Consider the following 14,820-nt stretch of genomic DNA (forward strand, 5'->3'; position numbering starts at 1 on the left):
AAAACCCTGTAGAGCGCACGGTCGCACGGTCGCACGGTCGGACATGCACGGCTCGTTTCCGGCATGTCCCTTGCTCGACGCTTCATGCCAAGCCTTGTCTCCATACCCGACTGGTGGAACCATGGGTCGTGCTGCCGATCTGCGGGTGGAGCCGACTAGCGGCGGCTGTCGCAAAGAGTATCGAGACGTCATCTCATGCACGAAGACAAAGAATCGAGTGTCTGGGTGTCGCTGTGTGGTCGGGGCTTCGAGATAAAAATGATATAGAGGCCCAATGAGATTCTGAGTGAGGTATTGGGAATCTCTGGCTCGTAATCTGGAAAACAAGGGACTTGTAGGAATGGTTGGTTGTCGAAGTATCTCATTGAATACCCATGATGCAAAAACATGCGACCGTATCCTCGAGATGAGTTACTACAACATCTTTATTTACGATTCTACATGCTACAAGAGACAAAGAAGTTTGCGCAAAATCACTAATTGAATTGCAATTTAAAGTACATAAAAAAGCTCACGTTGCAGAAAAAGAGCGTCTGGAAAACCCCGTGGGAAAGAAAGCCAGTCAGCCCAGTTCCTGAGAACTTGTCATGAGCGGATACAGAAGAATTAAAAGCCGAAAAAACTCGGCGAGAAACAAGTAGCTAATAGTACAGGAGAATTGTGTGCGACATGCGAAAGTAGGTAACTATTTTTTCCGAAGTTTTTGTTTTCAATTTTTTTTGGTGTTTTTGAGTTGTAGGTGAAAAAGAAAACGTGAATCTGATTTGTGAAAATGTTCCATGTATCCTCGTGGGCGACAGGTCAGCGAAAGGAGATAGACAAAGTAATGGAATTGTTGATCATGATTTGTGGACGGTGGTCATATCGAGTATCGCTGGACCAAGTCGAGGTTGAGAAAACGGTAGGGACGAGCAGACACTTGAGAGCTCTAGTTGTTCCCCAAGAGTCGATCGAGACGTTCCATGGTAGTAGAGTAAGAAGGAGGTTTGTTTGGATCATAGATGACAGGAAGCCCATGATCGTGCTCGGTGTCAAGGGCAGAGTACATCTCATCAACCTCAAATTCTTCAATTGGCCACTGAGGCATGTCATCGAGTACCCAGTTCTGGGGTTCCGGAATGGTGGCTCGAAACAATGGCTCCACGGCGAACACGGCTCCAGTTTCGACGATGTGCTTATCCCACTCCTCGTCACGTTTCTGGGCGTAGTTGTTGTCGGTGCAGTGCTTCACGACTTGGTCAACAGAGATCATTGGAGGGTTGAAATTTGTCAAAGTTGATGAGTTGATCTTGCGCAAACTGAGGCTGTTTCCCATGGGCTGGACATGCCAACCGGACATGGTGAGATACTGCTGACGAGACAGAAAACCCATCAAAGGCAGACAAAGCTCAACAAAGGCAGAGAGTGAAGGAGTGTCGACATGGAAATGATCGCGAATAATGGTGTACGCCTTGGCGAGGATAGCCCAGTAGGATTTCAAGGTATCGTCTTGCCACATTTCGCTGATGGCCATCGACTTCACTTTCTGAGGGATTCCAGGGAACATGGGAGCGCAGAAACCTAAAATACTGTAAGAAGCGAATCAATGGTCACGAAGGTGCTACTTACTTCTGAATACCATGAAGCTGTTCAGAGGGCGCAGACGCCGTTGCTCCAAGGGGGCCGAGAGTACATTCTGCATCACACCTCCAACACATCCGGTGGTCGAATCTGGGTGGAGTTGTTGCATGGGCAACTCTTGGTCAATACGTTTCAGTTCCAGTGCACCATTCGCATAGACAAAGCGTGGTCCGGTGGGCAATAGTCTAGGCTGCTGGAAGTAGTTTGCAGGAAGCTCGCGTAGAACTTGAGCTGCATATTCTCCCGCGGGAGAATTCTCGGGCCAACGTTCCAGCACCCTAATGGCGTGTCGGAAGGGCAAGGTTTCGACGTATCGAAAGAAAAGCATCTCAAGGTGGGTAGGGGGCACCTCCCGGGGGGACCGGAAGAGCAGGAGGGGTAGACATGTTGAACAATGTAGTAAGGATTCAGAGTGAAGAGAATGTCTGTGAAGAACAAGGTGTGGGGTGAAAGAAAAAGAAAGGAGGGTGGAGAGAGGAGAGAGAAGAAAGAAGAGAAGAAACAAGGTGGGAGGTAAACAAATACAGCCCTGGAGGAGCTGACATTATAGAATAAGGTCGGTGACGAGGTGGGTGATTTCTTTGTTTAGCGGCAACACCAATCACAGAGGCAGGTGACAAACATGTGTTTTCTTTGTTTGTATAGCAACACCAATCACGATGTCTCATCCCAGGGGAGACTTCTTTGTTAGGAATAGTACCAATAGAACAAAGAAAGTCAATTATGGAGGGATAAGACTACGGGAAAAGTTACCTCGGCGTCAAGTACCATTTCGACAACGAGGTCATACACTATAGTATATCTGTATGTTTAGACTGGCCATTTGGATCGTAACCGCATATTGCTCGATAAATATATAGCTTCTCTATCCAATACTTACTATACTACAATAATTCTAGAATATGGTTTCGATCTGTGCTAGATCTGTTCTACGGCATATGTACCTATGTATATACATAGGTCAGGTAAGTGGATCTTCCCAATTTCACCACGTGGCACTGCAGATCCGGGGGTTAGCGCCCGCACCCACAGGTAACCTTAAAACATATCAAAGTTTACACAAAATAGTTTCAAAATAGTGAGTCTGTTTTTGACTGTATAGAGAATCTCAGCTTTATGGAATAATTATAGAGACTATGATTAACATGAGAGGAAACTTGAGACACAATTCCGTCCGCTGAGTGTCGACAAGGTACCTACCCAAGATGTATCTTTACTTGAAAATCCCCATAGCAACAGAAGGTAAACAAAGCAAACAAACGAGCGCCCGACCAATACATACCTATATGAAAACAAAACAAGAAAACCAAACAAAGAAACAAATAGGGAAATCAAACAAAGAAATCAAAACAGAGAAAACCAAACACACCCAATCAAAACATAAATCAATGAATAAAAAGAAACAAAGCCAAAAGAAACAAAGGGGACGATAAGGACAAAGAAACTGGTGCCTAATCCAAAAATGGAACCGGGGGGGGGGGGGGGGGAATGGCAGAAGGCAAACGTCGAGTGCTTCAAACCTAAGGCAGCCAAGGACCCAGAAGTCTCCAGTGAAATTTGGGCTATTTATTTCCCGCTACAGGCTGCTGTTTGGGCATATGACACCCTCTTAAATAGCGTTACAAAGTGCCTTGCTCGTTAATAGACGTGTTCTGTTAAGACAAGGGGAAATCCATGGATGGATCAGAAGCAGTCTTTATTAGTCATGTATGCGTACGTCTAATCTTGGAAAGTATCATATTTGGATTGTCCGGAGCTCTCAGTGTCCAATTAACCCCACTGAATTTACAACGAGGGTATAGATATGAGGAATAACAATTGAATTGATACTCGGCTGTAGAATGCACAGCAAGCTTGTTCACTACCGAGGAATATTCCCTTCCTAGGACATGTATTTTAGTGCTCCTGCGTCGCAACCGGTGAGTTCCAGTCACTGGCCCAGATGAAAGTAGGACACCGCCATTGCGTACCCTTTTCTTTTTCTCCACTGGGTCCCAATGGCCGGGGACAAATCCAAAAGGAGCGGCCGCGGTTCATTCCGGGTTTCTTCGTGGTCAAGCTGATACACGGCTCTTGGTGTCCATCGCACGGTGGAACGGGCTTCTTGGTAAAAAGTTTTGACCAATCCTCCTTGCTGACAATCGGGTCGATTATTGAGTCGTCAATGAACTTGCTGGCCGTCGGCCATTCAATAAAAGTGTCAGCCTCCTTGCTTGTGATTTCTTCTTGAAACCCCGGAGGTTGCAGATTGATTTCTGGGGATTTTCCTTTCTCTTGTGGTTTTTCTGGTGGTTCGGGGTTGAGTGATGGTGTCGAGGGTCCCGGTAAAGCCATAGGTGGCTGGGTAGCTTCATATACGTTGAAGGCTTTTGGCTTGAAGAAGCCCGATAACGTCTTTTGGCCTGCCGCAGAGCCCCCGGAAGACGTCGATACGGCGGACTTAGAGCGCTTCGCGAATGTGGTGGGTAGAGGCTGGGCGCGTTTACGAGAAATAGTCTGAGGGGGTTGGTTTCTCTCAGTAATAGGCGCAGAACCCGTTTTGGCCGAGTCGGTGGATCGGAAGGCTGTGTGCATGATTGTAGATTCCGTGACTTGAGTCGTGGGCATGTGAGCCATTGTAGCATTTAGCTCCACCGACCCCGACGGAGTGCTGGCTGGTTTGCGAGCGAACATGTCCTTGATGCTTCTGCGCTTATCAACGTCGAATTCAGGGAGCAAACGCCCCGAAGCGGGCAATGCGCACTCGTTTGAGTATTCTTGTTGACGCTTGCCACAGTTGAACATTCCCGGTGGGTTGAGAATGTCCCGAATGTTTACTTCGCCTCCAGGCTGATTTACAGACTCCTTGATGACAGCATATACAGGACAGTGGTCTGATCCCTATAAAGCAGTTAATCAATGATTCACAACACAAAGGAGAGAAGCCCATACCATCAATCCTTCTTGAATATTCGAGTCGGAGAACCAGTTCTGCATATCCAAGCTGCACAACACATAGTCAATCCTTGAGCCGTAATTCCCTGGTCGAGCATTGAGCTTCTGATCCCAGCATGTGTACATGCCTGTACGATCTGGATGGAATGACCTGCAGACATCAAAGAGGACAGGATCTTCCCTGCCTTTGTCACGTTCGCCAATAACCACCCCATCCGATATCAAGTGGTTGAATAGACGTCGGGAAGGGGCAGATATAAATTCCTCCTCTGTCATCGTCCCTTTTCGTATGGCCTCAATTCCATGAGCGGCATCAATGCTCTGCTTCGAAATATTGATATCCCCAGCCATGACCACATTCTTCCCCATTGCGGTCAGGTTGCGGATTCGAGAATCAAGGGCATTGAGAAAGTCCATGCGGAAGGTATCCCGACTCTCATCCCGATAAGCAGGGCAATAGACACCAATGAGAACAAATGCAGGAAACTCCAGAATGACGCAGCGCCCTTCGGAGTCAAGGGTTGGTGCATCTATTGTGGTGTCGGGCACCGAGCTCACATCCTCTTGCTCCTCTTCCGAGCCAGGCCCTTCAGGATTCATAGCGGGCCTTGAAAGCTGATCGGATGTTGGATATCCACCAATCTGCTGCTCTTCTGGGAGACAGCAGAAAGGTATTGAGGATTTCGGTGGGCAGAGAACTCCAGTAATGCCCTCTTCTGCCCTTATTGGAGAACATGTGGCATTGCGCGTGTAAATCACAACACCCGAGTATCCTAAAAACTGTAAGTGTTCTGTATAGATAACCTTAGAGTAGTAGCTTGCCTTTTTTGACTCGAGGGAGACTGAAATAACAGTCCCATCCTGGAACCAAGACCATGTCATCGCGGAGGTCTTTTCGCTGAATCTTGGTTTCTTGGAGAATTACAATATCCGCCTCCAGTATATCAAACATGGACTTTGGACCAAATAAGCTCGGCTTACTGGAGAATGGGAGGATACGCACTTACCTCAAATGTGCGCTTTCCTCTCCATGGCTCATACGAGAACGGGTTTCTTTTTGCTATATTAGTGTTGAACTGTTCAACTAGCAGGTTTTGGTCCATACCGTATACCATTTACTAGAAAGTGAGTATACATTCATCACTCCAATTGTCCTCAACAATCCAGATAGAACTTACCATTCCATGTGGTGATGCGGAATCCCATGTTGGATGCTAGTGTATCAGGGAACGACGCGGCATTTCCTGCGATGCAAGTGATCAAGAGAGGTCAAGGTAAAATGGAAAAAGTCGAGTCAACCAAGGACCAGAACCTCGTCTAGTTGTTGAATCTAGGTCACGGGTTGCGGGAGAAGCGTGCGTGCATCCCGACGTCCATACATATCCCAAAATAGTCACGTGACTTGAATCGGTCTTGATGTTTGCCTGATATATCAGGCTCCATGACATCAGGTTACATAATCCGGGAGATCACGGGGATACGCTAAAGGCGGCTTTGGACCTCATCGCACCACTTTTGACCTCCACCACCAAAAGAACTCCTTAGCATCACCCACCATGTTCTCTCAGCGCAATCTTGGTCGCCTGTCTCAGCGTGCTTCGCAGCAGATGCGTTCCGCTCCGGTCCGCTCCACCATCCAGCGCCGTTTCAACAGCGCCGAGGCCAAGCCTTCTTGGATCGTCGACAACGAGTTCAACCGCGAGAGAGCTGCCGTCAAGCACCATGCTGCCTCTACCAGTGGTACGTTCCATCATAAATGAATTCAATTGACTGTGCCGTATGGCCATTGGCCGTGGACAATATCCGTTACTGACCCGATGTTGTACAGACCTCTGGCGCAAGCTGTCCATCTTGTACGTTTCCAATTAAGATCAAGACTTGATTTGACGTCCTCACCAACAGAGAAAAATCTAATTACTTCATAGTGCCGTGATTCCCTGCCTGATTGGTGGCGGTCTCAACGCCTACAGCCTCTGGTCCGAGCACTGGGAGCACTGGGAGCACATGGCCCCTCTCGAGGAGCGCACCGAGTACCCTTACCAGAACATTCGCGTGAAGAACTTCCCTTGGGGAGACGGTGATAAGGTATGTGAATCCAATTATGCTATGTGCTGAAGCCTCAAGCTAATATATAACTGGAATAGACCATCTTGTGAGTTCCGATTTCCCCGACCCCACCATATACTATACATCGTTTTGCAGAACAGCTATTTTCTGCAATATGAAATGGATGATCTGCTTTCAAGCGGATGGCATGACATTATCTCGTCACGATGTCCCCCCCCCCCCCCGGCGGAAAAACCAGGACTAACTCATCATCTACAGCTGGAACTCCGATGTCAACTACCACAACAAGGATAAGGCCACCTAAATTAGGTCGCTCACAATCCTCCCATATACTCGAGACTCCCCTTCGAATCCCGCCAGGAAATCATTGAGTGTGTGTCAGGGCTGGCTTTTCCATGTACATATACTACACTGTCGTTCTAGGGTAGAAACACAGTCAAATGCTTGGGGAGCTGAAGGTCCAGTTGACAGAATGAGGCGAAGCTTACTATGTACGAGTCAACATTCATTCTTGCTGCTATTTCTTTTGTCTTTTTTGGATCATTCTTATATCTACTTGACTCGAAACCTATGCTTCCAAGGTTGCATCGGCTGATGATCGTAATCGCCCATCCCGCTAAGTAGATACTGCGACCAGGCTGCAACCAGGCTCTTCGAACAAGACACACGTCTCGACTGGTGCTTCAAATGGATAAACTACACTAGTCGAGTTGGTCCACAGCCAATGATAGGAAAGGCGCACTTATATGATAGTAGTCGATACTTCTTAAGGTCGATTTACTTACCTTGCTGGGCTGTAGATCCATAAAGCTTGAGAGGTTTTGATATACGCGGAAATTTGATTGATTAGCAAAATTGACTGCCATGGCGAACATAATCTATACATGTTGAAAAATAACCTCAACTCCACAAAACCAAATGTCCAGGTATATAAGTAAATAATAACTACACAAACAGAGAGCTATTTGGAGCGAGGAGATCCAGCCCAGACTCACCCTCGAGGAGAGGGAAGAGGCGACGAATCCGATCCTCTAGAATAGCATCTTCAGCCTCCCAACGTCGACGATCGAGACACTTCGCCTGTGCGCGGCGCTCGCCGCCAAACCAAGCACCCTTAGCCTGATCCCTGCTCTCCTGCTCCTCTTGTCGAGCACGGGTAACAAGGGAAGAGACCATGGTTTTCCAATTCTCCAGCCCAACCTTCAGGCACTGTGCGCAGCGAGTTCGAGCAGTGCGGTCGGCTGAATTGCCGAGGTCAAGCATCGTGGATTCGGCCATGTCGACTGCATCGCGCGTCCAGGCAAGGCCGGATTCCTTCGACGAGGATGCGTATAAGATCTCGCCGATATAGGTCATCAATCCTGCTTCTTCACAGGCGGACGCCGTGGTGCGGCGTGGGGGTTCGTCGCCTGATGGGAGGGGTTCTGGGTACTCAACGGGAACAAGGACATTTCTGAGCGACTTGAAGAGAGAAGCGAATGGATCGTTGTTGGATTTGGGTGGGGTTGGAAAAGAGGGGGATATATCAGAGCCTGATGATAGAGGGAGGCTGCGTCGGGCTTTGAGCACAGATGTGAAGAGGGACAAAGCTGTTGGTAGGTTGGCTTGACGAGCGTTGTGGACGGCGAGGGCCGTGGAGACACGGAGGATGTTCTCTGAAGGTAGGTCTTCACTGTTATCCTTCAAGAGGCCGCTCTTCAAATCCACAATCTTGCTAGCATCTCCTTCCAGCCCACTGGCAGCAATGTCCAAGGCCCACTTATACATGTCACCCGCCGTGAGGCCCAAGCCTTTGAAATCAAGCCAATCGGCATAGGCCAAGGCAGCATCAAGTTTCTGCCTTGTGTCAAAGCCCTTGGTTGTCAAAACCTTCATGTAGAAGCGCTCCGGAGACGGAGACGCCTGCTCACAGTCCTCTTCCTGCGGGACCTTCTTCTGGCCAGCGGGCATAGGCTTTGGTCGAGGATTTGAGGGACCAACAACATATTCCGCAGGAGCAGATATCTTCTGCTTGCGATCTGTCAACCATCCGTCCAGGTTCTCAGCAGCCTTGGCAGCGCCCATCAGGGCCTGGAAATATCCGCGGCGCCAAGGCTCACTCTTTGCGGAGACATCGAACCCAGTGCGGCCGACACCTTCGACTAGGAATCCACCCTCATCCTGTTCCATGAGACCTTTGCCTTCTCCCTCTAGGTTCTCCAGACGCTCCAGCAGCTCACGAAGATATCCAGCGACCATGGGCCAATTCGTCATCAGCTTGCCGATCTGCTCAGGATTTTGCAGTGCCTGCGCGGATCGCAGACACCAGCGGCTTTTCCAGGACCACTCCGGTGGAGTGGGCCATGAATGCTCAATGTCTTCTTGGTAGATGCCAAGCTGTATAGCGGAGAACAAGACAAGGATGGCAGACACCGATAGGCCGATCTTAACACCTCGCGATACCCTTCGCTTGTAATGCTCGCGGCTCTCGGTAGATATCAAGCGACCGAAATGCTGGCGCAGATGAATTGATAGCGGTGGAAGTGGGCGGGTCGGCGCAAGAGGTGATAGGAAGGGCAGTTGAGGGCGACCCGGCGCCGGAGAAAGAAGAAGTAGGCGTGTGCGATGAGTGAATGGTCGGAGATGTACGTTGGGACCGGAGATCCGAGGTAGATTATTCGGTCGGATATGACTCGGTATTCGACCGATGATGCTTCGAGGAGGCAACATGATTGAGTTACCGAAAAGGTTGGAGATTGGTGAAGCCTTACTATGTACTTGGAGATTGATGGATGTTTGTCTTGTTTGTCCGGCACGTGACTTTTGTCGACGCTTATAGACAAAATACCCCAAACATCACACCATTACAGAACCAAGCAACATTATAAGTAGTGCGACTTGGACCCATTGCTCGCATATGTCGATTCGAAATTTTGATCTACGTAAAGCGCTTCAACAAACGTATCTTCATATCTAGTATGTAATAGAATTGTTCAGGACATCTGAAAATCCAGTTCTACATGAGCAAGTGAATAATATCCTTGCCTTCAAAAATTAAACGTCTCAACTGGTGAATAGCATTGGAGTTCCACCGCTCCTTGGTAGATATACGTCGGCTTAGAATGCTAACATTGGCATCGTCTTTAAAATCAATGTCAAGCCCATAGCGTTGCACTAGTACCTTTCACTCGTGAGAAAAGTCGCGCTTCGCCTAGTGGTTTACTGACACATGTTGAATTATCCAAGCACCAAAGTCAAGGGTGGGCCTCTAAGCTTGTGTTATGTGAGATTTCTTTCGTTACAAGATAGTATGCTAGTGAGCCCTTTCTATATATTCTATATATCTTCGGTAAGTATGAGGGAAGCACTTACGCTATTTCATGCACTAAAATCTACTAGAATCATAACTTAAAATGGCGCCCTTTCTGCCTTTGCCTGCACATTTCAAATCCGGGCTACGAGGATTTCTAATGGAAAATATTCGCGAGGACATCCTCAAAAGCTAACTTTGATTTCTGTCCTTCGCAATTACATATGTAGCATGTAAGGTGCAGCTGCCTGGCCCGGCCATACATGCTTCGCATCTAACTAGACTGGAACACCCTGTTGCTAGCTATCAGTGTCACGGGGTTTACCAATAACGCATATAGCTATCAAAACATCGGCGTTAGTCTCAGCCTGTTCGTGGTAGCAGTGCCTGTCATGGGCCAATTAGGGAATAATGTCGGGGTTAGATGACAGTCATGGCTCTTTACAAGCAATTTTATTCAAATAGCCATCGATGGACGAGTATTTCTTTACATCAACACTACGTAGCGTTTGTTGGCCGTCTAACCGTTGCGGACCTTTCTTATTTTCCCATTTGAGCTTGAAAAATTAGCTTAGCTCTATGGGAGGCCTGCATGTGTATCAATCAAAGTCGAACTTTCCTGCCTGTTTTCTTATCTTCTTTTGTCTGGGCTATGATAATAGTCAAGTAACCGTCTAATGTACGAAGTATACAATGCCCTGAAGTGGATCCGACGCCAAGAGTGATCGACGCGATTAGATAACGATTATGATAGTGGGGCTATTCCACATCGGGGGCCTGAGGCTGCCTAGTTGCTATGGTTTTCTATTTGGCTTCCACGTTATTTCCTTTTCTTCTATTGTCTCCCTGGTTTGTGTTCCTCATTCGTTTTCGACGTTCCCTTCTTGTCTTGTTTCTTTCGTTTATACACTTGACACACTTCACACTTCCAGGGTTGATTCTTTGACATCAACATTCTTTGACACCGACTTTCGCGTCTCATTGTTTCCTCTCTTCTACCTTCTTTTCAAGCTTTTAATGCAGTGAAACATTATCATGCCACGCAAAGAATTCCTGCGAGATCTCGCAGATGCGGCAGTTCCTGGCCGATTCCCCTGTATCTCCGATATCAGAACAGGGGAGTATGATGGATCAATTTCCTTCACATTCGCAGCACCTATGGCAAGCCTCACACTTGATCTCCAGGCCATAGTATCAGGTAAGAAACATTCTTAACTAATAGTGTCATCCAAGGCTCTAATCTTTTGCTGACGCATAAACAGACTCCCACGATTACCCCAAGGACCATGGCTTTTTGGTCTTCTCGTCGTCCGAGAACTGTCCTAAGACAGTCACCTCCTCCCTGGAAAATGCAGTGCCACTTTTTACAGGCTTAGCGGTTCATGAATTGCTGAGCAATATTGAGAGCATTATCACCAACTCTATGGTTGATCCTGATTCGGCATCCAGTCACCCAGAGGACACAGGCAGTCGTGACTCCAACAACGAGGAGTCAGCTGCCACTGACACCGAACCTGACTGGGAGTCTGATGATGAAACCAGAATATTCACATCTACTCAAAATGAGACTCAGTTACGAGAGAAGATTCGCCGTGACCTTCGTGTGGTCAAGAACGCGGGATTCAAAGTGGGATACCTAGGGTTAAAACATGGCACCATAATTGTGTCGGTGTCTTGCCGCATTTCCAAGCTTGGCATTTCCGAGGAAGCTATGAATGCTTGGAGTGTCGAACCCTCGGAGTATGTGGTTTTGCTGATTCGTTATCGACCGACCTACCTTGATCTCCAAGCAATTATCGAGACAGCAGGTGATCCGAAGAACACACCGATTCAGATGCATGTTGGCCTCTGTGATTCATACAAGCCGTCCCTAGAGCACGCTATGGAAGCAATACAGGGGCCACAGGATCAACAGACGAAAGACGAGAGTACAGCTCCGGACAAAACAATGTTTGGTCATCTTCTCAGGCCGCTATTCATTGGAAGATCGCTCAATTTACTTCTCGGAGAGCGACTGCTTGGGATCATCAATCTTCGACTAAAACATGGGTTTTCATGGACAGGGGCAGAACTATTTTTCCAGACAAACCAAGGCAGGATTTACGGCAATTCTGAGATCTCTTCCGATGAGTATTATCAGCCGGACAGCTGGGCCACTTCGACGCCAGAAATCCTTGTGGCTGACCATATGACTGAACTGGATCGCAATATCTCCAATATGTCTTTGCCTCTTCTTGCTATGCATTTTACGCTGCGGCATTTTATCAAGTGCACCGAATTTTGCCTGGTTTGTCACTGCAAGATTGGTGACACCTTCGAGTCACTGAAGCCATATGTTTGCTCCAACGCGTTGTGTTTGTATCAATACATGGCGCTGGGCTTGGGCCCAAGCATTGAATATGAGATCCGGTCCCAACCCTTTGTCGTTGACTTGCTGACCAGCCTGGCATACGCGAGGGCTTCAGCGGGGCTCCTTGAAGACTTCCCGACTGGTCTTCGGTTGCGCGTACCCGAGAAATTGCTCCCTCAAAAAGAGTCAAATTGTACTACATATCATACTGGGCAATTTAGTGGAACCAATCTTGAAATTTGGTTGCATCAGCCGGTTCCGATCAAGGTCGGTGATTGGATTGCCCTGATTGTTCCGTTCCCTGTAACAGAAGAATGGCACTGTCGCGTTCAACACGTCGGTGAGACCTCAAACCATATTCTCATCTCACTTCCAATTAAAAATGGCCTTCAGTTGCAACCAATAGGCCTAGGGTCGGAGCCCCGGGAAGTGAAATTTGTTGTTTACGACACCAACCTGGACGATTTGGCACCCGTACAAAAACAGCGGATGATTTCTTGTCTATTGGGCATGCTCCCTGGTATCCAGGAAATGAAGGCCTTCATTGGAAGCCACGAAAAGGGCAAGCTTCTTTCATCATGGAGAGATGTCATATCCCCTGCTGGGTTAGACCTTTTACGCTGGGTTGTTGCCTCAAATCGGTCTTTCATCAAGCAAGATGATGATGAGCCTCGGCATCAGGTAGTTGGAATGAGCGATTACATCCAATTCAGATTTGTTCAAGGTGCTGCCGACAAAGAGCAGCGATTTATCAACGCGGTCAATTCCAATTCCTTGGCCCAGAATCCAAATCATCCTACGATATTCGCTTGGCATGGCAGCTCTGTGAATAATTGGCACAGTATTCTACGTGAAGGGTTTCATTTCAAGCAAATTACCCATGGTCGCGCCTGTGGTGATGGCGTTTACATGTCGAACCACTTCCATACCTCATTGGGATACACTGGTACACATGTTCTTCCCACGTGGTCCGAAAGCCGACTGAAGATCTCGACGGTGATTTCTCTGAATGAGGTCGTCAATGCTCCCAAGAAGTTTGTAAACCATAGCCCACACTACGTCGTACAACACTTGGATTGGATCCAACCAAGGTATCTTTTCGTCAGGCTCCAAGATTTCAACCTACCTGGTATGCCAGGGAGAACAGGTGGGTCTGTGTACGGGAGTATGTCAAAGAGCTCGAAATCCCAGTCATCATCTTCCAAACACGGTGAAAGCCTTGTATACAAACAAGATCAGCGTTATCCAGCTTTGGGCCCCAACGGACTGCAGATCAAAATTCCCATCTCGGTATTTAGCGGCCAACGGGGGAAATTTCTTCGTACTGCTAGAGAAACAGGGCTTGCAGACCTCGTGCCGTCACCTAAGAGACGCAAATATTCAGTTGAAAATACTGAACAACATGACAACGATAGCAACAACGACAACGATGACAAGGACGACAACGACGACAATACCAGTGTTGAGACGACCGTAGAGGATCTCAGCATTCTTTTATCCGACGATGAAACGTCTGAAAGTCCCCCGGCTCCCAGCACGCAAGAAGGAGCTGTCCCAGAAACCGGCCTCAAGACTAATTTCCGACCCGGAACCCTACAGGACAGTTCTTTACCTACACTTTCTCCACCTCGATTTGCCACGAGCTCAGCCACACAAATCCTGCAGCAGCATCTTCAGGCTACCATCAAAATCCAGGAGCGAGTGCCACTCCACGAGCTCGGATGGTACGTTGACCCCAACTTGATTACAACAGTCTACCAATGGATCGTGGAGCTACATACGCTTGATCCATCCCTCCCACTAGCAAAAGACCTCAAACAGATCAACCAAAAGAGTATCGTCTTGGAACTCCGCTTTCCCCCACAATTCCCCATGGATCCACCCCTTGTGCGGGTGATCCGCCCTCGTTTCCTTGAGTTCGCTGCTGGAGGCGGCGGCCATGTTACCACCGGCGGCTCTATGTGCATGGAGCTGCTTACACACTCGGGCTGGCTTCCGACGGCTTCGATTGAGAGTGTGTTATTGCAGGTTCGCATGGCTCTTTCCAGCACAGATCCAAGACCCGCGCGTCTGAATCTATACGCAAATAGGGACTATTCAGTGGGTGAGGCGGTGGAAGCCTACAGAAGAGTTGCACAGGCGCATGGATGGCAGATCTCGAAGGATGTCCAGGAACTTGCCTGGTGATTTTTTTCTTCTCCGAAGAAACATTTGTACGAGTTGACTTTGCTTGAACCAAATCCCCCTTTGCTGATTGACTACATTTGTCATATTGAAACAATAGTTGCTACTATTATCTTCTCATATCTATATGTATGTCGTAGATTGTAGCTTCGTACCTAGTATCCCCAAGATAAACGCCCGTTGTACAAAGAAAAAGAGAGGAAAGCATGAGTCAACGGAGTGAATTCGAAGAAAAAGTTGCAGTTGAAGAATAAAACTATGTGGTCCTACAATATGATGCACGATAATCCATGATCCCAAAAAACCATACGCCTATTCACAAACATAAAACACCCCACCAAAAGGGCAATAGACAAAACCAATGCCATTCATTGTA

At 47.9% G+C, this 14,820-nt stretch overlaps 5 protein-coding genes across 5 annotated transcripts; 2 read left to right on the forward strand and 3 right to left on the reverse strand.

Annotated features, from left to right (window-relative positions):
• Positions 1–928: 928 nt before the first annotated feature.
• N7471_008059 (Mating type protein) lies at positions 929–1,948 on the reverse strand (the record flags this gene model as incomplete). The annotated part of the gene is made up of 2 exons (XM_057280778.1): positions 929–1,560; positions 1,609–1,948. 2 exons carry the CDS (start codon positions 1,946–1,948, stop codon positions 929–931), a joined length of 972 nt encoding a protein of 323 aa, XP_057135038.1.
• A 1,568-nt stretch (positions 1,949–3,516) lies between these two features.
• N7471_008060 (DNA-(apurinic or apyrimidinic site) lyase APN2) lies at positions 3,517–5,760 on the reverse strand (the record flags this gene model as incomplete). The annotated part of the gene is made up of 6 exons (XM_057280779.1): positions 3,517–4,500; positions 4,552–5,327; positions 5,377–5,509; positions 5,562–5,607; positions 5,660–5,672; positions 5,733–5,760. 6 exons carry the CDS (start codon positions 5,758–5,760, stop codon positions 3,517–3,519), a joined length of 1,980 nt encoding a protein of 659 aa, XP_057135039.1.
• A 350-nt stretch (positions 5,761–6,110) lies between these two features.
• Positions 6,111–6,925, forward strand: N7471_008061 (cytochrome c oxidase subunit VIa; the record flags this gene model as incomplete). Its single annotated transcript, XM_057280780.1, has 5 exons — positions 6,111–6,294; positions 6,383–6,407; positions 6,480–6,639; positions 6,699–6,706; positions 6,880–6,925. 5 exons carry the CDS (start codon positions 6,111–6,113, stop codon positions 6,923–6,925), a joined length of 423 nt encoding a protein of 140 aa, XP_057135040.1.
• Positions 6,926–7,566: 641 nt separating this feature from the next.
• On the reverse strand, positions 7,567–9,330 carry N7471_008062 (uncharacterized protein; the record flags this gene model as incomplete). The annotated part of the gene is made up of 1 exon (XM_057280781.1): positions 7,567–9,330. One exon carries the CDS (start codon positions 9,328–9,330, stop codon positions 7,567–7,569), a length of 1,764 nt encoding a protein of 587 aa, XP_057135041.1.
• A 1,615-nt stretch (positions 9,331–10,945) lies between these two features.
• N7471_008063 (putative ubiquitin conjugating enzyme) lies at positions 10,946–14,447 on the forward strand (the record flags this gene model as incomplete). The annotated part of the gene is made up of 2 exons (XM_057280782.1): positions 10,946–11,108; positions 11,173–14,447. 2 exons carry the CDS (start codon positions 10,946–10,948, stop codon positions 14,445–14,447), a joined length of 3,438 nt encoding a protein of 1,145 aa, XP_057135042.1.
• Positions 14,448–14,820: the final 373 nt, after the last annotated feature.

Source organism: Penicillium samsonianum, assembly GCF_028829775.1.
Source record: "Penicillium samsonianum strain IBT 33392 chromosome Unknown utg000004l_segment0_segment0, whole genome shotgun sequence".
NCBI classification, from domain to species: domain Eukaryota; kingdom Fungi; phylum Ascomycota; class Eurotiomycetes; order Eurotiales; family Aspergillaceae; genus Penicillium; species Penicillium samsonianum.